This window comes from Mirounga leonina, unplaced genomic scaffold (assembly GCF_011800145.1).
Source record: "Mirounga leonina isolate KUSES-001 unplaced genomic scaffold, KU_Mleo_1.0 Mir_94, whole genome shotgun sequence".
NCBI classification, from domain to species: domain Eukaryota; kingdom Metazoa; phylum Chordata; class Mammalia; order Carnivora; family Phocidae; genus Mirounga; species Mirounga leonina.
The window spans coordinates 25,756,807-25,782,174 of NW_023270855.1; the positions used below are offsets into that span (position 1 = coordinate 25,756,807).

Consider the following 25,368-nt stretch of genomic DNA (forward strand, 5'->3'; position numbering starts at 1 on the left):
AGGCTCTAAGCAGCCTGGACTCAGCATCACCTCACGGCTTTATTCAGGGGCCTGAGAAAGGGTTGGGAGTACCGCTGTGGCCAGAGTTCCACGTGAGCATGCCAGCCATCCGACAGCAGGGAAGACACTGTTCTCAAGGTCCCCATCTTCACACACGAGGCTGGTGTGGGGGACCGTGCGGCTGCTCCCCCGGCGCCCCCTTTCTTGAGAGCCATGCCTGGGGCACCGTCCCCGATTCAGGGGCGCTCTCTGCCAAGTTCCAAGAGCAAGCTGCGGGTTTGCTCATAAGCACCAAGAAAGATGAAACCTCCCAGACTGATGGCTGCCATTCGAGGGAAGACACCTGCAAATAATCTAGGGAGGGAAAAAAGCAGGAGGAAAGATTTCTTTTAAATTGGTGTGTGTAAAAAAGGTTGAATTCCAACACCCACAGCTTGCTCAACTCAGCACACCATGCTCATTAAACCCCACACAGCACTTAGAGCGTGTGCGTTTTCCTCCCAGAATGGCACTAAATTACATTCCCAAGTAGACTTGTTGAAGTTTGGGCCCAGCTGTTTGTCGGCTAACGTGGCGAAATACCAAACAGCTTACTTGTGAGCCTCACAATTAAGTCCAGTAATTAGTCAAGAAAGACTAACTCTGTCCCCTCAACAATTCTGTTGAAAACTTCCAGGCCGGTTTTGTCTTTGGGAGATGAGGACTCTGGTAAAGGAGTCCAAAGCCTGAATCCTGGGTTGCGCCGTGGCCCACCCTGGGAAGGGAAGGTGGGCTCCGAGTGGGGGAGAGTTCTCGGCTGCATTTCGTCCTTAGAGGCCCACAAATGTGATGCCAGAACAGGAAAGCGAATCTCCATGCATTGCCTATTTGTCTTCTCCTCTGAGGAAGGACCAGAAAGACCCAACGGTCTGGGGACAGCACCTCCTCCAAGGTTCAGTCCCCACACACCACACAAGGCCAGTCAGAGGAGCAACTTTGGAAGAAACAAAGGCAAAGTAAAAGAACAATTGTGTTACTGGGGATGCAAATTGGGAGGTTCACTCTTTAAAAACCATCCTGTGGCTGCACACAGGTATGTGTTCAGAGACGTTCCTCACGGCACTGCAGGTACCAGAGCGACTGCGGAGAGCCCCCCTCTGGGGCAGCCCACAGGAACCGAGACCTATTCTGCACAGTGGGTTCTGACAAAAGTCCCAAAGCTGTACGTGTGATCACAGCAAGGATGTGAGCATGTATTCCAAGGCCTCAACTTTCTCTGGAGGGCACAACGACAACAGTCCCTACCTATCTTTCTAGAATAAGTGAGCCTTTTTACCAAGAGTATTACTGTTGTAAAGCAGTAAAAATCAGAACTAGCGGGCCTAGTAGTGAGGACGCTTTGGATCAGGTCTAGGGAAAAAAAGTGAAAATGGTCATATTACGTGAAAAAGACATAACCTCTAAGAGGAAAAACATCCACCATAAACTAAATAGGGATGAGCCAAGGAAGTGGACAGATGAGACCACCCCCCCACCCCCCCCGTTTCTTCATGCCTGCCAGGACAGGTCACCTGGCCTCCCCTCTGAGTATCACACTCAGCACTTGTGAGGAAAACGGACTTAGCCTTAGGTGGCCCTTCAGTTAGGGAAGTAAGGATTTAAATCATTAAGTAAAATACTACACATAAGATGAGAACCTCTTGTTCTTGTCTAGAAGTAACCATGAAAACTATACGAGGAAAAAGTTGTTCAGCTCAGCATCATGCAGTTTTTGCATGAGGTGGTTGGTGAGGACAGAAACTCACCAAGGCCCCTGGGACCTTCTGGCCTGAAACACAGATGCCTCCTCTTGGCCCTCCCTGCACAGGGAAGGGTGCTGGGAGGGAGGTCAGCAGAAGACCACCTCTGCCACGAAAGCCTCCCTCCCTCACGAGCTGACTTATTTCTGAAACCCGTGTCTTGGTTCAGCTTTTGCTGCTAATGAACTCAGCTGCTCCTGGCAAGAGACAGATGGAAGGGGTTTCTGGTTTCACTAGATGGCAGTTGAACCTATTAACATAATTACAGCCTTAAAGCAGACTCATTTGTATAGCAGGCGCCCCAACGAACGAGGAGGCAGAGACTCGAGCAGAGTGGGGCTGTGTTCTCGGGACCATGGGTCACGTGAGGGAACAAACGAATGTAGTGCACAGGGCACGGCAGGGGTACGCGCGGGGTGGCCGCGATCATTCCATGAAGGGCACAGTCAAGAAACACAAAAAGCCAGTTAAGGAACAGGACAAGGAGGAAGGCACAATGCAGGACAAACAGGCTTCCCCATCTGCTTTCTGACTGTTGGACTGACTGACTGGGTGGTATTTTTATTTGGGAGAAACCAGTTGGCCTGAGAGCATATATTCCAAGTAGGTGCCAGAACATGGTCTTCCGCTGTGAGAACCAACATGGAGACCACAGCGTCCCCACTTGTCCCCGAGAGGCCAGCGCCCTTCCCTGCAGGGTGGGGAAGCTGCACCTGCGAGGCCACGGGAACACTCAGAAACATGCAAGGCTGCTTCGAGGTGGCAGAAGGCCAGCGGGGGCTGTGTGGGGAACCAGACAGAGGAGGCAGGCTGGGACACCCAGAAACGGTTTTACAATGGTGGCCCACATCAGCGCGGATTTTTGCTTTGTTTTGTTTGCCTTGAGTTACAATTCTGTTGTCAAATTATTTGGTGCCTTTTATCCTATTAGTAGGAAGCTAGTAAAAACTAGCATTTCTTAAATGACCAGCATGGCTGCTTGGAATACCCTGCTAAGGACCCACTGTGTATACGCATGAGAGCCCCAGACTCGAGACGATAAGCAGAATTCCCAATGACCTTTTCAGGGCTGGTGTGGGGACAGAGGGGCCCTGGGCATGTTTACGGAGCCCATCCTCTAATTCTGGCGCTGCCCAGTTACGTAACCCCGAGCACACGGCACAGCTGGGATAGGGAGGGTCTGGGTTCCATCATCTCCTCACGGGAATTCCTTCTCCACAAGCTCCCGGGGGCCAGGGTTCTGCCCATCCTGCCGTATCCACATCAGGCCACCGTCTCAGGCCGATGCACTGCAGCCCCATACCGACCCCACAGAGCTAAGTCAGGAGCGGAGGTCTGACTGGGAGTTGCCATAAAACCTAATTTATGAGCCAGAGTGAAACAAAGAGGGCCGTGAAATTCAGCATTTTGACTTTACGGTCTAAAAAAGCTGCACGCAACATCTCTGTGTGGCCCCAAACTACCTGAAACACCGAGAATCTTCTACCTGCTACTTAGAAGTGGCTTTAGGGCCTCTTTCTTCTCTCACACCATTTCACTGATCAATGTGAAATTCGTGTCAAAATCAGTGCGTCCAAGGTACGAGCAACCCGATTCGTACTAATGCTGTGTTGGCCGTAAGTAGCCAACGGCAGCACATGCGCCCCCATTCTGCCGCTCCCCTGCTCATGCCTAAGCACCCCTTCCTGTTACACCCGCTTCTTGTCTCAAATCCTTAAGGCTATCATCAACCGCCATCAGTCCATCAGAGCTGGCCCATTCAACAAAACCACCCAACACGACCTACTTCTCAAACTACCGGCTGGATATTCTGAAGAGAGGATGGGGCCATTCTCCTGCAAAAACCTCACCTGCGTCCTAACCAATACGCCTCATGTTCCCCAACTACCAACTGGCCGAAAGAAAGACCTGTCAAATGCACACGACCCTACGATCGAATCATCCCCACAGCACTGGGAAGAGGAGGTGGCGCTGGCCGGACGCTGTCCCCAGCAGCCACACCCCGCCACGACGCTGCCGCCTGGCCCTCCAGGAGGCGGCCACGGCTCTGCTCTCAGGAGAATCCCCGGTAGGTCATTCCAAAGAGCACACTGTCGTGTCACGTCCCCGTACAGACCCCAACACGGCGACGGCACAGATGGTAAAAGCAACATGAAAGCACATTCGGCAAAGGAAGCGTTTTAGGACACAGTGCTCGAAGTCTGGACACTGAGCACAGCACGAAGCGGGTTTCAAGCGAGGTGCGGTGGAAGTAACTGTTACTGAGCACAGTGTCTCCCCAGTGACCAGTGCTTTCTTCTAAATGCCACCCTCGCTCGCCTGCATTCCTGCATTCCATAACTGCAATCCTGTTTGCTCAGAGCTGCAACCTGGAACCAGGGGCGGGGGAGGGGGGAGCAGGCACACGGATGTCCTCCAACATCCAGACAGACAAGACTGGTGATCGCGTGGCGAGACACTGCGTCAACTTGATGTGCACTAGCATCTCACACAGGCAACGTCAAGTATGTTTTGTGCAAATGTAAATAGAGAGACCCAACCAGGACGATCAGAAAGAAGGAAAGGGGTTCATCCTATTCAGGCTAAAGGAAGAAGAGCCCGTGAAGAGGCGGAAGGGCGGTTTCACCTTCCTTGTTATGCTTACCCTGACAGCCCCTGTGTCCGCCAGACCCCATGCAGCGCGGACAGCACATTCCCACTAGCGGTGCTGGAACCAGCCTGTGCAACAGGACAACAGACAAAGCCATTATCTTATGAAATTCCCCAACTGATCCTCAGATGCACGGCTCCCAACCACCCTCTTCTAGGACAGTCTGAAACAGGGTGGGGAGCTTCTCGGGCATAAGGACCCCTGGATCACACAGGACCTGAAGCCCTTCCATTCCCACCCACAGGTAAGCCCTGACAGGAAGCTGCTTTCCTAGGTTCTCGCATCATCAAACTGGATGCAGAGCTCACCTAGGTAATTCGCCAACTTCTGTTTAATGGGAGAAAGACCAAAAGCAATAGTAATTGCTCGGAGAAGAATGGGGAATAATCAGTCTATACGGTCCAATTGTGAACTTACCTGAGTAGCTAATAAACACATTTAATAAAGAGTACGATGTTCCATTTAAAACAGGACCAATTTTCTCGGGTTTGGCCTTGTCCACCTACGTAACAGAATCCCACGCTCACTGTTCCACTTTTCCCTAAGGGTAGGACCTTTTCTTTTCCACGGTTGTGCCCCAGATACGTTATGTGCAGGGCATGCCATGAAATGTTGGTCTAGCTTTTTTTGTAACAATTTTTCTTTTTAATGAAAAATGTCCTTAATTTTGACAACTGTCCTGATTCATCAAGGCCAAACTCGGTCTGAATTCAGAGCCTCTAGCTTACCTGCCGCACAGCAGGAAGCAAGCCAGTCAACTCTCAGCCTCCTGTCTGCCGCCCATGAAAACAGAGCTACCCGGAAGGTGGCATTACGGCCGAGGCCCCCCAGCGGCCCCGCGTGCTTACACGACGCCGGCGAGGATGCCTTCGGGAAGGTAAGGTGCTGCACGCCCTGCTCACCATGATGGCGGCAGTGTCCGTGGACTCAGCCGCGGCCGTGCGAGGCACTGTGCAGCAGGCCGCTCAGGCCGCCACGACAGTCAGGGTCACGCCGCTTTGATTCCCTTGATATACAGACGAGCCCCAGGGCTACCACGTACAAGCATCTGCTGTGTCTACATGACGTTGTTTGACGCTTACCTTTGCCAACATGATTCTTGTTTTCGCCACATCCAGAGGTGTGGTGACTGCAGCTGCAAATCCACCTGCGCATATAAAAGTCCCCAACACATAAAGGAGGTCCTGCTACTGTAGTACACAGTCTGCTACAACTTTCATTTTCTCATTCCTCCTAACTCTACCGAGATCACCCCCCTTATCATTACGTCCCCTGGGCTGATTCAAGAGGAGCCACACGTGCAAAATCCGCATGTTCTGTGGCTTTTGTAGTGATGGTGAGGCGCACATAAGAGAGATGACAAGATGATGCTTTATACACTCAAGGGGGGGGGCAGGAAACAAGGTCCCATAATTCATCTTGCTCTTTTGTGGAGAACAACCCTGTGTGTGTACGTGGTTGTGGTCTATGTTCAGACACCCACTGTCAGTATGAGAGGCTCGCTGCTCCTGGTGCTTCTCAGAGGCCCATGCCTTCCACGGACCACTGTGCTTTACTCTGACTCCAAAATGCTTCTACTTTTTCTGGTCTGAGACAAAATGGGCCAACAGAAATACGCACAGTGCTGTAGGGACTTTCGGTATTAATGGCTACATTCTTTGAGTTAAAAGGATAAAGCTTTCTGTATTTGCAGGCTTCAAGTAACAGGCCAGGCCAAATAACTACATTTCTAGGCCGCCCTCTGCATCCTGATTCAACAGGCAATCTTCCCACAGCTTCCTTCCCACCTTCTCTTCCACGGAATACCATGACTGCCAAACTGATATTTAAAAAATCCACACATTGGGGAACCTGGGTGGCTCAGTCAGTTAAGCGTCTGCCTTCGGCTCAGGTCATGATCCCAGGGTTCTGGGATCAAGCCCCACGTCGGGTCTCCCTGCTCAGCAGAGAGCCTGCTTCTCCCTCTCCCTATGCCTACTTGTGCTGTCAAATTAAAAAAAAAAAAAAAAATCTAAAAAATCCACACATTTTAATATCCATACCTACAGACAGGGGAATTGGAGGATTTTTTTTTTTTTTTTTTTTTTTACAGAAACTGCAGTGGTGTCAATATTTTATTTAGTGTGATACAAAGAAGTTTTTTAAACCCCAAGAGGCCCTAAGGAGATAGAAATAATAAACCCAGAAGGGCTTACCCAAGACTCAGCTTCCATGAGCTAGGCTGCACAGTTTCATAGGGGCTGAACACAACACATGTACGAAGGATGCTCCAGAAATAGCACGTCTCCCTCTGAAGTTCATGGTATGTGAAGGTCATCTGATCTCCGCCAACTATCTTTCTAAACATGTTGCTGAAATCTTCACACCGAACTTGGTAGCATGTGTTAGGACACTGACTTTTTGAAAGATGTACCCATTTATGCTTTTATGTTCCATTTTTGGGTTACTCACAAAGGACACACCCCTCAGGGCTACAGATGATCAATTACATGAATATTAGAGTCCCCTTTCGTTTTAGCCACTTTTGTGCTACGAACATGTGAAACATTTTCCTCCAGATTGAAAAGCTGCCTGAAATTCAGGTACTTACTCAACTTCAGGCAATGAACCTGTACTATCCCAAACTCCCCACCCCAAATCTGATAGTATTCGGCTTTGTGTCCCTCACTGGCTGCAACGGTTCGCCAGGCCCAGCCTGGAAGAACTCTGAAAGAGTCCGAAAGACCAAGCCTTAAATCCTGTACTTAAATACCGTACTTACTCTCTAGATAAAGTACCCTAGGAGACAAGTACTTCTGTAACTGCTACCACATGCTACCAGTGGGGAAACTGAGGCTCAGTGAGGTTACAGAACTCACAGAAGGTTTTAGTGCAGAGCTGAGACGTGAGCTTTCCCGACTCCAGAACGTGAGCTCCTGGCCACGGAGGGTGCTAGGAGCCAGCTGTACAAAGCAGGTAAGAGTATGACACCAGCACTAAATGGGTCTTGTGCCAAGTGTCTAGGGTAGTGCCTGGCTCTTCCCTGCAAGCGCACAGATAATGTGTGATTTTCCTTCATGGCTCTAGCCCAGTGCACACAGCAGGCACTCAAAAAGGCTTGCCAGGTGCCTGGGACAGGTGTCTGTAGTTTTACAGACCCGAGGTTTCAACTCGTCCTCTAGAAGAGCAGAGGAAGGGGAAGCCTGGAGTGAACATTTGGGCCCACTCCGTACCTGGTGCGGTGGGACTGTGCTGGGTACCGTCAGTACGTATCATAGCTTGTGCGCGTGGGGATTACGGTTCCGTTTATAGACAACTTGCTCAGTGTCACACAGTATGGAGCTGGGACTCAAAGTCACATGCATTTTAGCTCTAAAAGTAGTGCTCATTGACCACATGATGACTGGTATGTGATAAGACATTAAAATGTGTCTGACTGTTAAAACTCAGAAGTGCATACACCATTATCCTATCTGAAAATGTTCACAAACTGGGGCGCCTGGGTGGCTCAGTCGGTTAAGCTTCTACCTTGGGCTCAGGTCATGATCTCTGAGTCCTGGGATCGAGCGGGGAGCCTACTTCTGCCTCTCCCTCTGCCCCTTCCCCACCACCACCACTTCTCTATCTCAAATAAATAAAAATCTTAAAAAAAAAAAAAAAAAAGAAAAGAAAATGCTTGCAAACTTTCCTAAACCAATTTCAAAGACTTACAAGTTGGCAAAGACATCACCTGTCCCTTGTCTGACTACTCAGGCTTTCCTCACTTACCTACACTTTTGAAAAGTATGTGTCTTCTCGTAAACGTGGGTACTGCGCATCCGACGTGTCTTGGTCATTAGCAAAAGCGCACCTCCCCCTTACTGTGGCTGCCTGCCACTATGCTCTTAGAGACTGCTGTTTCATATGCGTAATATGAAGAAAAGTCAAAGACAAAAACAAAGACGCTTAAATAGGCCCTAATTTTACTATGATGGTAGCTGCATTTTATAAAGGTTACCAATAAATCAATCTTAATGTCTTCAAATATCAAGGACTGCTTTAATACACAGCCCTCACAATGTTTTCTATGAGGCTGCCAAAAAGGGCCTGTGAAGATCACGTATAGAATAACGGGTTACAGTAGGGAGGGGGACCGGGGACCTGTGCTTTTGGTTAAAATGCAGTGCTTTTCTGCATTTTACTTAAGGGAACTGTAAACTGCTGGTAATAAATACGAGGAACATGCTAACATATTAGACAGGAAATAATTATTCGGTGCAGCAAGTGTAGGCTGCCTGCATGCTCGCCTCACACATGAAACAATTTTCTACGGGCTCCACAGACTGAGGCTCTCTGAGAATGTTCAACTAACTACTTTCAGAGACCAGGTTCAAGGGAAACTGGGTGTTTACAATGAAATGACATCTCATGGGTCCTTAGGGAACAAATGCAGGTTCTTTACCACCCCAGACAATGGGGCCCCCTTCCTCCAACAAGTCTGGAGCGGTCCCAGTCCCGTCCCAGCAGTGGCTATGCAGGTGGCGGGGCCAGCAGTGGGCAGGGCCGCCATGTGTCCCCCCCCCGACCCCCCACCATCTCTGGAGGCGCCATGGAGCAAGAGGAGCATCTCCACGCGCCTCCCGTGCATCATCTCCCAACGAGCGCACAGACACACAAGGCCTCAACAACAACAACGGGGGTTTGTGTGTGTTTCAAGGTTGTACCAGGCCTTCTCAATTTGTTACCCAGTTAACTCCTTCACCCCATTCTGGAATTTCTTTTTTCTTTCCTTTTTTTTTTTTTTAAAGACTTAATTTTTGAGTGAGAGAGAGCATGCGAGCAAGCATGTGCACGAGCGGGGGCTGGGGCAGAGGGAGAGAATCTTTAGGCAGACTCCCCGCTGAGCACGGAGCCCGATGAGGGGCTCCCTGTGGGGCTCGATCTCATGACTCATGAGATCATGACCTGAGTCGCAACCAAGAGTCGGACGCTTAACCAAGTCATCCAGGCAGCCCATGTTCTGGAATTTCAAGCCATGGGAATAACTCTTTCTCAGTCCCTCCCACTCGGTCTTTCAGTCCTGCTCCTTCTCTCTTAGAAAATGTAAGTAGATGTTAATTACGAGAACCTGACCAAAGAACACCAGGATATTCTGCACATATCACTATAGTAGCAAATGTCATAATTACTTAGGTTGAATTATGGTTTTATGTTTAAAAATTAACTTGCAGTGACGAAGTTGGCAAAGTTGTTTTTTCTTTTTTTCCCCCTCCTTTAACCCCTGACCAGAACCCAAGGGAATTTCTGAGCATGACAAGCCATCAACACCTCCAATCTCAGGGGACATTTTTGGATATTTGTGCCAAGTAGTTAATAAAACAAGCATGGGCACAGAAGAGTGCCAAAGATAGCAAAGAGGACGGTTCATCCATGATGATTTAACCATTTTAAAACCAGAAAAGTGCACAAGGATGAACAATCTGATTTCTGATATGTGGGCAAGTCTTACCACTGCCTTTGTGGCCAAGTGAGGCTGGAGAGTCCGGGCATGTGGGGGGTGGCGGGGAGGCACGACAGGCCTGGGAGGAGCGGCGGGAGACAGCAAGTCAGGAGGAATGGCTATGTGGAAAGCCCAGCGGCACCACAGATTCCCACCAGCTATCACTCTTTCACAAGTTGGAATATTTTTCAATGATGTTTTAAAGGTTTTAAAATAGTTTTAAATAAATAAAGGTTTTAAATGGTTTTCAAATAGTAACTGAGCAGTGGATGGCTGATGGAAAGTTTCTCCTCCCCCGCTTCTAATCTAACTGCTTATTAAAGCATTATTTGGAAAAAGACACTGTAGCCAATGCACATTTCCTTCATAGAAACAGTGCTTGTAAGCAAATCTTTGAATCAGCTACTCTTCAGCCACGGGACCAGAGAGTGAACACTTTTTGCTTCATCCCATGGAAGTTTTATGGTATTGGTGAATTTAGAAAGTGCCCTTCCTTATCCAGGGTGACTAAATTTCCATAATGCTCACTTTGTCCCCTGGAGGGAGTAAAAAAAAAAGCACACGTTTCTCTTAAGGACTGGGGGAGTAAAGACTCTTGACCTCTGGAAAGTGATTCAAGACCACCTACTCATTTAACACAGCTAATGACTATGTGTCAGGTGGAAATAATTACCTGTCATAATCAATCTGAGCCTGCTTCGTGTCTAGAGGCAAGATTCTTACTTTTGATTATCAATTCTACAAGTTGAATGGATCCAATTATTAATAAAGAATCCTATAATACATGGTTTCTGTTTTCCTAATCACCACAACAAAAAACCCAATCCAACAACCATGAAACAAATTGGAAAAGAATTATTTTCTACTAAAGCTGACATCCCAAAACTACCTATTTACTGGCTACACATCAAAATTAGCAGTTTACAGTTTCTGGCAAATTTCCATTTCAATTTATTTCAACTGTAATTTTAACTTACCTTTATTTGTAACAGAAAAATGCACTTCTCTCTTTGACTGCTAAAACTTATTTAATTTTTTAAAGCACCTGAGTTCTTACAACAACCTCACTGGAAAATGCACACAGTTTGGTGATGGATGACACAGTATTGGATATTGTCACTTCACTTTTGGTTTAATGTCTAGAAAATGCCCAGATGCTTCGATCTCCATATTTTCTACCCAGACCCGTTTAGCCTTCCGTAAGTTTGCCGAGCAGCCTTGGCTCTCCTGACAGCAGTTAATCTGTGGCACTGTCAAACGTGTCACACGAACCGTGAATCATTGCCTTCTGCAGAAATCACTGAAAGCCCCAAAGCCCTGCTCAAGGCAGACAGCTGCACAGTGAGCCCCGCACCCATGGCAAGTCTCTTCCCACAGAGGACTTTATAAATCATCTTTAAGATAATCCAAGGGCCTGAGTGAAGGCTTTAATAAAGATAAAAAGAAAAAGAAAAATTTGTCAAAAACAAATTGGTTGTCTTTCAAGCAGACACCTTTTAAGCATTTTTTTTTCCCCCTAAGACACTCTCTTTTCTCAAACAACTAGTGGAACTCTCTTCATCTAAACAATCTGGAATTTCTAAAGAATGTTGTTTTTGCATAGTTAATATTTTCACATTTTTCTCCCCCCTTTGGTCTTTCCCAGTATAATATAATCCTTTGCACCTGCAAAAGCTCCACAGACTGCTGACTGCCAACAATCCACCACATGATCCTGCCTCCAGGACCACAGGGCCTGTGTTTAAGGAGAAAGAAAAATACAAGTTATTAAATATTTGAATTTATCGGAACCTCCTGTGGGTTAGCTCTGGCGATGGGAACTTAAGTGAGAAGCTATTTTGGTGACATTCCTCACCGATGACATAAGTGATTTTCCCAAGGACTTAACTGCTTTCTAAAATAAGTCAAAGAAATAAGGGTGACAGCTACATTCAAGAGCTCAAAGGAAACAATTTTTAGGAAATATATAGGGTATACACACACTTGTGTGTATGTGTACAAATAAAGATAAAGACATCTGTAAGACAATGTAACGTTTTAAGTATTTCCCATATGATTCTAAACACATAACGCAATTCACAAGTTAGTCCAGAGCAGTGTCGGCCACATTCCTGTTCCTTTGTTCAATCTTTATCCGTACTGCACATGTTTGAAAGGTGCTAATTCTGTTACATAATTACAGGTTTAAAATTTGTCAAAACACTTCCTTGCACTGTTCATGATATAAGTTGAGGATTATACAAATAGATACCCAGCAAGTTTCAAACTAGGCAAAAGATGGCAGAGACGTGGTGCCTTGCTCACCAAGAGCTGATGAACCCGTAGAAGACAAGATGCAGTGACATCAAATGGTGAACCGAGCTCTGAGTCAGGCACTGGTCTAGTCTCTGAACATGTATTATAATACCCAGTCCTCACAACAACCCTAAGAGTTGGGCGCTGTTATTATCCACATCTTACCCAGGCTTTTTGTTTTTTTTAAAAACCTTTTTTTAAATTTTATTATGTTAAGTTGAGGTATTAAAGAGGGCATGTACTGAATGGAGCACTGAGTGTTATATGCAAACAATGAATCATGGAACACTACATCAAAAACTAATGATGTAATGTATGGTGAGTGAAGTAAGTCAATCAGAGAAAGACATGTATCATATGATCTCACTGATATGAGGAATTCTTAACCTCAGGAAACAAACTGAGGGTTGCCCTCCCCAATGTCTATCACCCAGACACCCCATCCCTCCCACCCCCCACCACTCCAGCAACCCTCAATTTGTTTCCTGAGATTAAGAATTCCTCATATCAGTGAGATCATATGATACATGTCTTTCTCTGATTGACTTACTTCGCTCAGCATAATACCCTCCAGTTCCATCCACATCGTCACAAATGGCAGATGGCTGCATAATATTCCATTGTATATATATACCACCTCTTCTTTATCCATTCATCTGTTGATGGACATCTTGGCTCTTTCCATAGTTTGGCTATTGTGGATATTGCTGCTATAAACATCGGGGTGCACGTACCCCTTCGGATCCCTACTTTTGTATCTTTGGGGTAAATACCCAATACTGCAATTGCTGGGTTGTAGGGCAGCTCTATTTTCAACTTTCTGAGGCACCTCTGTTTTCCAGAGTGGCTACACCAGCTTGCATTCCCACCAACAGTGTAGGAGGGTTCCCCTTTCTCTGCACCCCCGCCAACATCTGTCATTTCCTGATTTGTTAATTTTAGCCATTCTGACTGGTGTGAGGTGGTATCTCATTGAGGTTTTGATTTGGATTTCCCTGATGCCGAGCCATGTTGAGCACTTTTTCATGTGTCTGTTGGCCATTTGGATGTCTTCTTTGGAAAAATGTCTGTTCATGTCTTCTGCCCATTTCTTGATTGGATCATTTGTTTTTTGGGTGTTGAGTTTGATAACTTTATAGATTTTGGGTTACCCAGGCTTTCGAACAGCAGAGCTTGGACTCTGTTTTTTTTCGTTTTGTTTTATTGAGGTGTAAGTATGTGTCCAATGAACTACACATATTTAAAGTATGCAACTTGTTAAGTTTTGACACACACATGAAATCACTGCCATAATTAACATAGTGAACATATCCATCAGCCCAAACATCTTTCCCTGTCCTTCCTCTTTCCCGCCCTTCCTTGCCACCCCCTAACTAATCTGATCTGTCACTCTAGTTTGCTCTTTCCAGAATTTTATGTAAAGGTAATTGGACATTCATTTTCTTTTGTTTTAAACCAGGATTCTTTCCTTCAGGATTTTTGTAAGATTCATTCATGTTGCTGTCTATATCGATACTTCATTTCTGTTTAATGGCTAAGCAATATTCCATTGTGTAGATATATCATTATTTGTTTAGTTCTCTGCCTGTTGAAGCACATTTGGGAATTTTTTCAGTTGTTAGCCATTACCAAAAAAGCTATTATGAACATTTACATATACATCTTTATATGGACACATGCCTTCATTTCTCTTGGGAAAATACCTAGGAGTGAAATAGCTGAATCTCATGGTAAGAATATGTTTAACTTGTTAAGAAACTACAAAATCATTTTCCAAATTGGTTCTACCATTTCACATTCTGACCAGTTCCAGTTTCTCCACATCCTTCCCAACAGTATTATTGGGGTTTTTAAATTTTAACCATTCTAATAGGTGTGTAGTAATACGTCACTGTGGTTTTAATTCATATTTTCCTAATGACTGATGTTGACCTTCTTTTCATGTATATTTATGGCTGTATCTTCTTCCCTTTTTTTTTAAATTAGGCTCCACACCCAGCATGGAACCCAATGTGGGGGGCTTGAACTCACAACCCTGAGGGTCAAGACCTGAGCTGAGATCAAGAGTCGGATGCTTAACCGACTGAGCCACCCAGGTGCCCCTCCCTATATCTTCTTTAGTGAAGTGTCTGTTCAAATGTTTTGCACATTTTTACTGAATTGTTTTTTAGTTACTGAGTTTTGAGAGTTCTTTATATATTCTAGATACAAGTCATTCACAAATATTTTCTCCTAGACCATGCCTTGTTTCTCATTCTCTTAACAGTGTCTATAAAAAGACAGAAATACTTTATTTTGATGAAGTTCAAATTATCTTTTTATGGATCTCGCTTTGGTGACACATCTAAGAAATCTTTTTCTAACTCAGGCCTTAACGCACTCATGTTTTCTTCTAAAAATGTTTGGTTTTTAGGTTTTACATTAGATCTACCATTCACTTTGAGTTAGTTTTTTTTTTTTTTAAGATTTTATTTATCTGAGAGAGAGAGAGAGCATAAGAGAGAGAGAGAGAGTGCACAAGCAGGGGGGAGGGGCAGAGCCTCCGGAAAAGCAGACTGCCCACTGAGCAGGGAGCCCGATGTGGGACTCCATCCCAGGACCCTGGGATCATGACCCAAGCCGAAGGCAAATGCTTAACCGGCTGAGCCACCTAGGCATCCCTGAGTTAGTTTTTATGTATGTTGCAAAGTATGGCTTGAGGTTCTTTGCTGTCTTTTTCATGTATGAATATTTCATTGTTCCAGCAATTGGAAAACACTATCCTTTCTCCAACGAACTGATTTCTCATTTTTGTCAAAAATCAATTGTCCATGTATGTATGGACTATTTCTGGACTCTATTCTACTCCAATCGATAGATCTATCTTGACACCAATTAGATACTACCTACCATAGCTGTACAGTAAATCCTGAAATCATGGCATGTTCTCCAAATTTGTTCTTTTTCAAAATTGTTTTTATTCTAGGTTCTTTGCATTTCCACATGAATTTGAGAATCAGTTTGTCAATTTCTACAAAAGAGCCTACTGAGATTTTGACCTGAATTGCACTGAATCTATAGATCATTTTGGAGAATGGAGGTATTGGCAATATTGGGTTTTCCAACCATAAAAACAGTGCATCTCTCCATTTACTTAGGTCTCCATTACATTCTCTCAAAAGTGTTTTGTAGTTTTCAGTATATAGGTCTTGCACCTGAATTTTCAGATTTATCCCTAAGTATTTCATGTTTTGATGTTATCGTAAATGCTACTGCCTTAACTTCAGCTTCTGATTGGTTGTTGCTAATATGTAGAAACAGAATTGATTTTTATACACTGATTTTGTATCCTGCCACCTTGCTAAATGTATCAGCTCTAGTAGCTTCTCTGTAGATTCCCTCAAACATTTTTTTGAAGATTTTATTTATTTGTCAGAAAGTGAGAGAGAGAGAGAGCACAAGCAGGGGAAGCAGCAGGCAGAGGGAGGAGCAGACTCCCTGCTGAGCAGGGAGCCCGATGAGGGGCTCAATCCCAAGACCCTGGGATCATGACCTGAGCCGAAGGTAGACACTTAACCAACTGAGCCACCCAGGCGTCCCTCCCTCAAATCTTCTATATCACTGATCATACTGTTTGTGAATAAACATAAGTTCACTTCTTCCTTTCCAATATAGATTATTGCCTTTAATTTGTTTCTCTTGCCTTACTGCACTGGGTAGGACCTTTAACATAATGGTATACACAGCAATAATGATGACAAATATTATTTAAAAAGACCTCCTGAATATATTTATTAAAATAGCTAGGATAATATAATGACCAACCGATGGTGGCATGACATTTTTAGAGATGATCAAATATAGCATAACTGAAAGAAGAACAGCAAACTACTAATTTCCTACTCTCAATATTTCCCCACTGCAGGTATATATAGATATGCAGTTGAGAAGGTTGCTACAGAAATGAGAAAGATGCCATACAAATACATATATGGCCGTATTTTGTCAACTTCAACAACTTCTGTGTGTGATTTACTGCTTGTTTTCTTTTTACCTCTTGACCCCTTTCATCCATTACTCCCCCACCCCTACTCCCTGGCAACCACCCAACTGTTCTCTGTACCTAAGAACATTTTTTTTCAGACTCCACATAAAAGAGAGATCATACAGTATTTATCTTTCTCAGATTTATTTCACTTAGCATAATGCCCTTGAGGTCCCTCCATGTTGTCATGAATGGCAAGATTTCATACTTCTTTATGGCTGAGTAATATTCCTCTGTGTGTGTGTGTGTGTGTGTGTGTGTACACACAATTTCTTTATCCATTCATCCATCAATGGACAGGTAGGTTGTTCCATAACTTTACTATTGTAAATAATGCTGCAATGATTATAGGGATGCAGCTATCTTTTCAAGTTAGTGTTGTTACTTCCTTCAGATAAGTACCCAGAAGTGGTACTGCTGGATGATATGGTAGTTTTATTTTTAATTTTTTGAGGAATCTCCACATGGTTTTTGATAGTGGCTGCACCAATTTACATTCTCACCAACAATTCTCACCAACTCCCTTTTCCCCAAATCCCCATCAACACTTGTTATTTCTTGTCTTTCTGAGAACAAGCCATTCTGTCAGGTAAAAGTTGATATCTCATTGTGGTTCTGATTTGCATTTCCCTCATGATTAGTGATGTTGAACACCTTTTCAGGTACCTGTTGGTTTTCTGTACGTCTTCTTTGGAAAAATATCTATTCAGATCCTTTGCCCATTTTTAAATCAGATTGTTTGCTGTTGATTTGTATGAATTCTTTATGTATTTTGGAAAATAGACCCGTATCAGATACATTATATGCAAATATTTTCTCCCATTCAGTAGGCTGCCTTTTCATTTTGTTGAGCACTTCCTTTGCTGTGCAGAAGCTTTTTAGTTTGATGTAGTCCCACTTGTTTATGTTTGCTTTTATTGCTTTTGCTGTTGGTGTCAGATTTAAAAAATTATTGCTAAGACCTACGTCAAGGAGCTTATGTTTTCTTCCAGAAGTTTTATGTTTTCAGGTCTTATGTTCAAGTCTTTAATCCATTTTGAGTTAATTTTTGTGTATGATGTAAGATAGTGGTCTAGTCTCATTCTTTTGCATGTGTCTGTCCAGCTTTCCCAGCACCATTTATTGAAGAGACTGTCCTTTCCCCATTTTATATTCTTGGCTCCTTTGTCATAAATTAATGAACTGTATTATGTGTGGGCTTATTTCTAAACTCCCTTTTCTGTTCCACTGATCTATATGTCTGTTTTTATGCCAATACCCTATTGTTTTAATTACTATAGCTTTGTAATTTAGTCTGAAATCAGAGAACTTTTTTTTAAGTCAGACACCTAACTAAGCAAATTGGATCTATAACAATATGTGTTATCTGAGGGCTCCCAACACTTCCTTCCACCTACCTCATGAGAATGATTACTTAAAAAGTGTATTTATTAAATTCACTGGACTAAGAGTGCAGCTGCCAAACAGATTTTTGTGAATGTCTCATGGAAGGAGAGAAGCTAAAAAATATTACACACAGCTTTCTGAAGATAGTCTTGCCATTGAGTGTAGTACTTGGTACCTTTTCAGTGAATGCTTTATTGCTTGCAAATACCCCTGAGCTTCTGCAGAAAGCATTTCCTCCATAGCTCATACCAGCACTGGCAACAGCATAAGAAACCAAACAGGAGAACATCAACTTTTTACTTCTGAGGTGGAAAAATATGTATTTTATCAGGCTAAAGCCAGTTCTAACACCAGTAACATCTTACTTTGCCGACTTTCTAGAAAAGGAATGTGAAACCTGAACTGGACTTGTAGTGATCACTGAAGGCCATCTTTGTTAATGTACAGATATCTTCGAGCACTCCAAAGAGCAGAGGTTTACACAAAACAGATTTAAAATACTAATGATTATGCTGAGTTTATAAGCAATAATAAAGAATATGATGTGAATTACAAGTCATACAGGAGAAAATAAATCAAAGATGTTATCTAATTCATCAATTCAACATTTACTGAGTACCTACTGGGTATCAGGCACTTTTCTCAAGGGGAAAAAGAAGAGCAGCCGTCCCTAGGTCTAATATTTGACAGGGGTACAGTGTGGGCAGAAAAGGGTTTTAAAAGAGGGAAGGGAGGTGATGGAGGTTTCACAGAAGTGCCTGCTCTAATCTAGGAGGGAAAAAACTTGGTGGGGGGAGGGGGGCACCTAATCAAAATAGACTCAGATGGCTGAAGACACAATTTAAAAATAGAATCTCCATAGACAAGCATAACTTTCCACTATCACCTGGCCGGAATAATTTAGTCTAAGAACATATAAAGAAATCATTTTGTATTTGAAAAGAAATCTCTAGAACCAAAAGGTTTAGAATCAAGTGAGAAACTTCAGTAGCAAACACAGAGCATGACAGAACTAACATAAGAACAAGCACAATAAACACTTCTCTAGAACTTATCTGGATTCCAGGCACTAAACACTTCACCTACATTAACTCATGTAGTCCTACCTACAATCTTCTGAGGTATGTGCCATTGTATCTTCATTTTATAGTCAGGGAAGTGGAGGCTGAGAGAAGCTAAGCAACTTGCCAAGTTTAAATGGGCAGTTAGCAGCAGAACTGAAATGTGTATGAGACAACCTAGTACAAAGTATAAAAACACGTGGACTTGGATCTACAGGTTAGTTGTCTGGACAGCAAAGAGAACAGTGTTGTAAGACACTGTACTTCCACATACAGACCATAATTTCTTCTGGAATGATAGTAAGATACCCAAGTGAATGAACAAACTGTGTCACTGCCCCCAAACTACTTACTTTAAATAATAGGAGTGTAATTTTTTTTTTTAATGAGAAATTGTCTAAACAGAAAAACTTTGGAAAAATAAGAGGCCAAATTAATAAGATGAATGTTATTTACAAATATCTCACTTGGGAGCTACTTTAACATTCATTAAACACCACCGCTGATAACAACAAGAACCTGATTGGTAAAAAGTACTATCTGTGAATTATGAAAGTATTGTGAAACGACAGATTTGCTCATATATGTGCAGGGACCAAAGATTGAGATCAACAACAACAATAACAAAACTGGCTGGAAAGACAGAAAAGGTTACTCACTAGAAGTGTAAATATTATTGTTCGTGACTTTTCAGTAATTCAAAGAGTAGACTGCAAATGGAAAAAAAATACAGTGCAGGAAACAGTGTGATGATTACTACTATTAATTATCACTTGCTGAATATCTAGCATGTTCCAGGCACTATGTTAAAGATTTTACATTTCCTATTTAATCTTGGAAAATGTGTATTATCTGCAAACACCAGTGTGGGGACAGTGCTTGCCTAAGGTCACAGAGATAGTAAAGTGGGGGAGCTGAAGCTGGCTGGTGGCTCCCCCCAAAGCCACGGGTCTTGTAGAAAGAATAATATATGTGCAACATCGTAAGATTCCTCACTACTATACACAGCTCAACTTCTAGGAAAGCTACATTACAATATATAAGTGATTAAAGAAAATATTTTGATGTCCGTAAAAGTTGTTTCAATTATGTGGGTTTGTAATGAAGGATTTTTTTTAAGGACCTATCTGAACACCAAAATATTTTAAATTGCTATAATTTCTCAATCTAAGTATTTCCACTGCCATGGAGATCTAATGGTTTCTGTGCAGGCAGATAAATGACTAGGGAGTGTGGGGATGAGGGACAGAAAATGAGCCCAAATGTGAAGAACCACAGTGTTGGGAGCCTGAACTCTTCTGATGGAGATTGTGTACCAAAATAAGTAAGAATAAAAAAAGCAGATCTCTATACTTCACCTAATATTGGTTTATTTATCCCAGTTCAGGGCCCTATTTCCTTTCTTTTTCAAATAAAAAATGAAATTTTCAGATGAATCCATATACATTTGCTAATATCTCAGGTCAATGAGAAATTTCAAGTAGAAGTAATCAGACAGGCAGATATGTTCCTAATTCTGTGTCTGCGGTTTTCTGTTTTTTGATTAGGAATGTCAATAAGTGACAACAGGGAGGCATGTTCACAGCAGAGCTGCAAGATTCTAAATGTGAACAAGAGCAAACAATCTACTATGCTCACCATCTTATCCTCACAACTGCCTGGGGTCTGGTTGACAGCTTAGTTTCTATAACTTTTCTTAAGTTTCCATACCGTAGCTTGATTAGAAAATATTTCTAGGAGCTTAGAAATTTCACTTTGAAATTTTAGCCTTACAGAGAAGTTGCAAAAATAACAGAGTTCCCATATACCCTTCACCCAGCTTCCCCTAATGTTGACATCTTATATGACCATAGTACAATGATCAATACAGACTAAAATAGAAAATACTAACATAAGACTGATAGAATTTCATCATTCATATTGTTTAAAGGTATGCAATTTTTAACATCGGCTTTTTAAAAAATTAACATTATTTCTATCATCCACTAGGATATTATAAGGAATCCAGAATACCTAGTGGTATCACTACAGAACAATCAGGTTATCTTCATTTCCCAAGTCAGTCCTCACTCATTGCTCAAGGCCTATTGAGGAGGAACAGCATGATGTAATTTGGCTCCCTCCCCACCCCTACCTCACCCCTAGGATATTAGCTACTAGCCTGAGTATCCATTCAAAGGATGGAAAGCAAACACCAGTCCCAATACTATGAAATGGCTGAGTCCAAGCTTGGGTCAGGTGTTTTCTATTAAAGTATAGCGTGAAGAGAAGGCTTTGTTTTTCACTTCAAAAGACCCACCCAAATGTACACTATTGTCCTATGAATAACAAATTGAAAATAAGTGTTTTTTGGCTTTAGTGTAGGCAAACTCACAGTTTGGGACTTCAGCTGTTGTATTCAAAGTAGTTATGTAGCTTCCAATTTTTCAAGATTATGAAACTTTACCAAATGCTTTTTGTGGTACAAGGATAGGAATGTGAACAGAATCATCTACTTGATTCCAAATTAATAACATGGGATGATAATTTATTTAAGACAAGAGATAATCTTCTGTGTAGGCCTTAGTGTTATCAGCCTACCACCAGAACTTTTTAACACATGAGAGACTTTCAAATGCACTCCAGACAGTAGCTAATGGAGCTGTTGTGTAGCTTTTGCACATGCACTTGAAAAAACAAAGCAACCGCTGCTTAAAGTGTTGTTTTTTCCAATAAATGAATCATCTCTCTGTGCAGTATTCATATACTAACATGTCTTAAAAAGAGATTTCCAAAGTGAAGTTTTAAACCAAAAAAAATGGATAGAACAGAGACCACAGTTAAGCTTTCACTTCTGCCATACCATGGCTCTAGCAATATAACCAAGTGGCTAAAAGGCTAGAATGGGTTTCTCCTACAGAACTAGTTTTCATAACTAGTGGATTTACCTACCTGACAATTAGGGATCATTTATATACACAGGCTAATTATAGTTATAACGGCAACTGGATTGAAAGCATTCTGAGATGTGTCAAAAGCACCAACTTTGTGTAGGTTGACGTGTTGTGTGCTTAAACTGTATCTGGTTGGTTGAGATATTAAGATACTTGCCTTCTAGACAAGTCAGGTGGTGAAGATACTAAGAATTTGTAAGAAAGGGGCGCCTGGGTGGCTCAGTTGGTTAAGTGTCTTCCTGCAGCTCAGGTCATGATCTCAGGGTCGTGGGATTGAACCCCAAGTTGGGCTCCCTGCTCAGTAGGGAGTCTGCTTCTCCCTCTTTCTCTGCCCCTCCCCCAGCTTGTGTGGGCTCGTGTGTGCACGCGCTCTCTCTCTCAAATAAATAAATAAAATCTTTAAGAATTTGTAAGTAAGTCTTTAATAAATGATTGTGCTGGTAATTCAACGGAAAGAAATTTCATTTATTATTTTTTAAAGATTTATTTATGAGAGAGCGTGCAAGAGCACAAGAGCATGTGGGGGGAGGCAGAGAGGGAGAGAGAGAATCTCAAGCAGACTCCAAGCTGAGTGAAGAGCCTAATGTGGGCTGGATCTCAGGATCATGAGATCACGACCCCAGCCAAAACCAAGAGTAGGATGCTCAACTGACTGCGCCATCCAGGCACCCCTCATTTATGATTCTTGAGCAAAAGCAAGATGGGCTCAAATGCTGAGTTGCTTAGTGATATTTAGGATTTATAGTTAAAAAGTATTATTTTGGGGTAATGTGGATAACTTTTTCTAGAGGGATATTTATTGTGATTGGGCATTCTCTGAGCCTTCTGGATCTGTGGCTGGATATCTTTTATTAGCTTTGGGTAGGGACAAAAGGTCCCATTTTGTTAACAATACCTAAATGTATCATTAACAGTTAAAATAAAACAAATTACTGTAACTGATGCTCACGATATGGATTGTGAGTCAAAAAAAAAAAGGTATGCTTATTTTTAATAATTCTGCCTGCAAAGGCATATCTGGCTGACTATATTTAAGTATAGAACAATTGTTTTTAAAGATTTTCATGGTTAAAATGAAATAATTAAGGGACTGCACCGATAAGCCCCATTTATCTGGGAACAAATACACTGGCAAGCCTCTATCCTTAATAGCACCAGAAAATATCTGTATCATGAGTCACTGCTTTCATTAACCCTCAAAAGTTGTCTCATTTCAGCTCTAATTCTCTAGAACAGGGAGCTCACCACCTTCATCTCTAGAATCCCAGAGGGCCCTGCACAATTCCTTATACAAAGAAGGTGGGCAAATACTTGGTACCTTGATGAGTACCTACAATGTAAGCAGTGTTTGATAACTTTACCCTTGTGTAAGGAACAGGGGAAGATGAGAACTGGGCAAACATCACCCCAAATTTTCATTCTTGGCTCGGTAGAAAATAACATAAACCAGGAATGGCAAGTAGGTCCCACCTCCGTAACTCTGGAAGTGACGGAGGTGGACAGGCTTTCCGGCAAGCCTCTGTTTAGGTTCAGCTGGATGGAGGGCTCCGATCACCCGGGGACGTCCACCAGGACAGAGTGGCTGGAACAGTGGCAATGCCAACCCAGGGCAGCATCAAGCCAGACAAGACTAAACAAGCACCAAAAATGCTCACAAATAACCAGAAAGCAAGTCTAAAAAACAAACACAAAGCTAACTCCTTTTTTCCCCATTTTTCAGAGGAGGTTACGTGTGATTCTAGAGATGGGTCCTTTGAAGTCAAATACTGGCGAGGTTTCCTATCTCTAAAGGAACTGGAATCATTACAGGCATTTTTTAAGGTGCTTTTGAATATATATCTATGTTTGATAATCTGATTACACTAAAGTCTGGTAAACTCCCCTCTTTTCTCACACTGTCTTAGCCAAAAAAGTCAATGTGACTCATCATAGTCATCTTCTATTTGACTGATCCTATGTATCTCATTTTAGTCACAAACTTGCCTAAGTAGGAGATAAATGTAATAAAAGCAAGAAAACAAAAGAGGAATCCTGGTGTGCTTTTTATTGTTTTTGACAGAGGACCCTGACCCCCCAACCCTCTAAGCCATGGCACTGGTGAGGCAGGATTAAACCTGACCTTCAGTAAAAGAATCTGCATGGAATGTGCAGGGCCTTATCATCACTGCAGCTTCTCAACGCAGCTACTGTGGATGAGCAGCTACTGTGGATGACCGGCACCTGGGTGCACAGGCTGAACGAGGGTTGGGGGAGGAACCCAGAGTTCCAGAAGCCGCACCCTTTCTAGCCACCCTCTCAGGGCCCTTGCTACACAGGATGCTCATCCTCCTTACTAAGTTTTCCTTGATATCTTTTTCACTATCTGCCTTGGACAAACTAAACAAAACAAGAACTTTTTAAATATTTGGCTTACAGATTGAATCCCACCTAAAAGTAGGAGGAATTTTTTATTTTTCCAACTCCCCTATTACGGGATCTCTCTCCCTCTACCTCAGTAGCCCTAGAAACAAAAAAATGTCACCCATTACTTTTATAAATTGAATGAAAGGACACTGTAACATTCTAATTTCTTTTCTTTTTGCTCAAAGTGTCCCATTATCTTCCAGGATGCAAATTAAGAACTCAAATGTTCTTTAGTTTTGAATTGTTCGAAGATGCCTGTTTCCTTCTGTGATTTTGCTAAAATCCTTAGCAAAAATCCTTTTCACCTTAGACTCGGACTCGACTGGTGGTCTGGACAGAAAATAATTACTTTGCTCTTATTTTCAGGTGTTTTTTCCCCTACTGATGTGTCATATTTAATTTAGGGTACAAGCTTAGTGCAGCAAAAATCACATCCATACACACTTTTACTCCTCTCATTCCCTTCTCCATCTTCAGTATGCCTTTCTTAGGAATCTCTGTTCTGACCAAACATGTCAGTGCAGACAACATAAATCAAAGGGTGTACATGGAGACAATGAGCATTGAGTATCTCCTATACTATTCCACAGATGGCTAAAAAGCATGGGAGAATTTTGTTGTGGGTTGGGATGGTGATGGACATTTTAACTAGTATCAAATTAAGAATCAAGAACAATAAACAAGTTATCTACTCTTCAACTTGAATAAAAAGTTTTTTATAAAGTACTTTTTAGAATATTTACTTAAAAATACAAAGTATACATGAAAAATCTAAGTCAGTACTTTATACATTGTATTATGACTGAAAGAATAATCCACTGGCCTCTGATTTCTATTACAAAGCTTGATTCCGTCTTAAAAAACCATCAGCATGGTGTCATAGTCTTAAATAACCAAGATGACTTTATTTTCATTTTGCTTCAACAGTTGCATCTGAACTTAAAGCTTGCATTTCTTCTAGTTACGGTTGTGCAACTTTGTAACACCTTGCAGGGAGAAGTCTAAGTATTTAGACCTGATGGCATTCTTAACAATCCTCTAAAGGGCACTGCAAGCTTCTGTTAAATATTTAGATAATACAAAAACTGTAACATTCTTATACGGAATCTTATCCTATCCTTCCAAAATATGCCTATTGTTTACCTAAAGTTCAGTAAGAGTAAACCTATAGGTTATAGCTGCCAACACACTTCTAAAAGAAACTAATTATAAATGAAACAGTTAACGTATACAGTTATCCAACTTTGCACCGAACTTGAAAAAGAAAGAATGCTAACCTTCAAACAATTAGTGAATTGTTATAAACACCTGCTGTGTAAAAGACAGAACTATAAAAAATATCAACATAAATATAAATAGAAGACAAAGTTCCTTCCTCTA

General features: G+C 42.5%; 1 protein-coding gene across 4 annotated transcripts in view; it reads right to left on the reverse strand.

The window, feature by feature from the left end:
* Positions 1-20: 20 nt before the first annotated feature.
* Positions 21-25,368, reverse strand: part of SLC25A26 (solute carrier family 25 member 26) — a 126,999-nt gene continuing 101,651 nt past the window's right edge. For 3 of the 4 annotated variants that reach the window (XM_034997965.1, XM_034997962.1, XM_034997966.1), the window contains 4 exons: positions 11,552-11,621; positions 5,511-5,575; positions 4,423-4,496; positions 21-354 (listed from right to left, as the gene is read on the reverse strand). In XM_034997965.1, coding sequence (XP_034853856.1) covers positions 237-354; positions 4,423-4,496; positions 5,511-5,575; positions 11,552-11,621 — 327 coding nt within the window. In that variant the 3' untranslated portion in view covers positions 21-236. The remainder of the gene's footprint in view (positions 355-4,422; positions 4,497-5,510; positions 5,576-11,551; positions 11,622-25,368) is intronic. The other variant, XM_034997963.1, reaches the window with a different exon arrangement.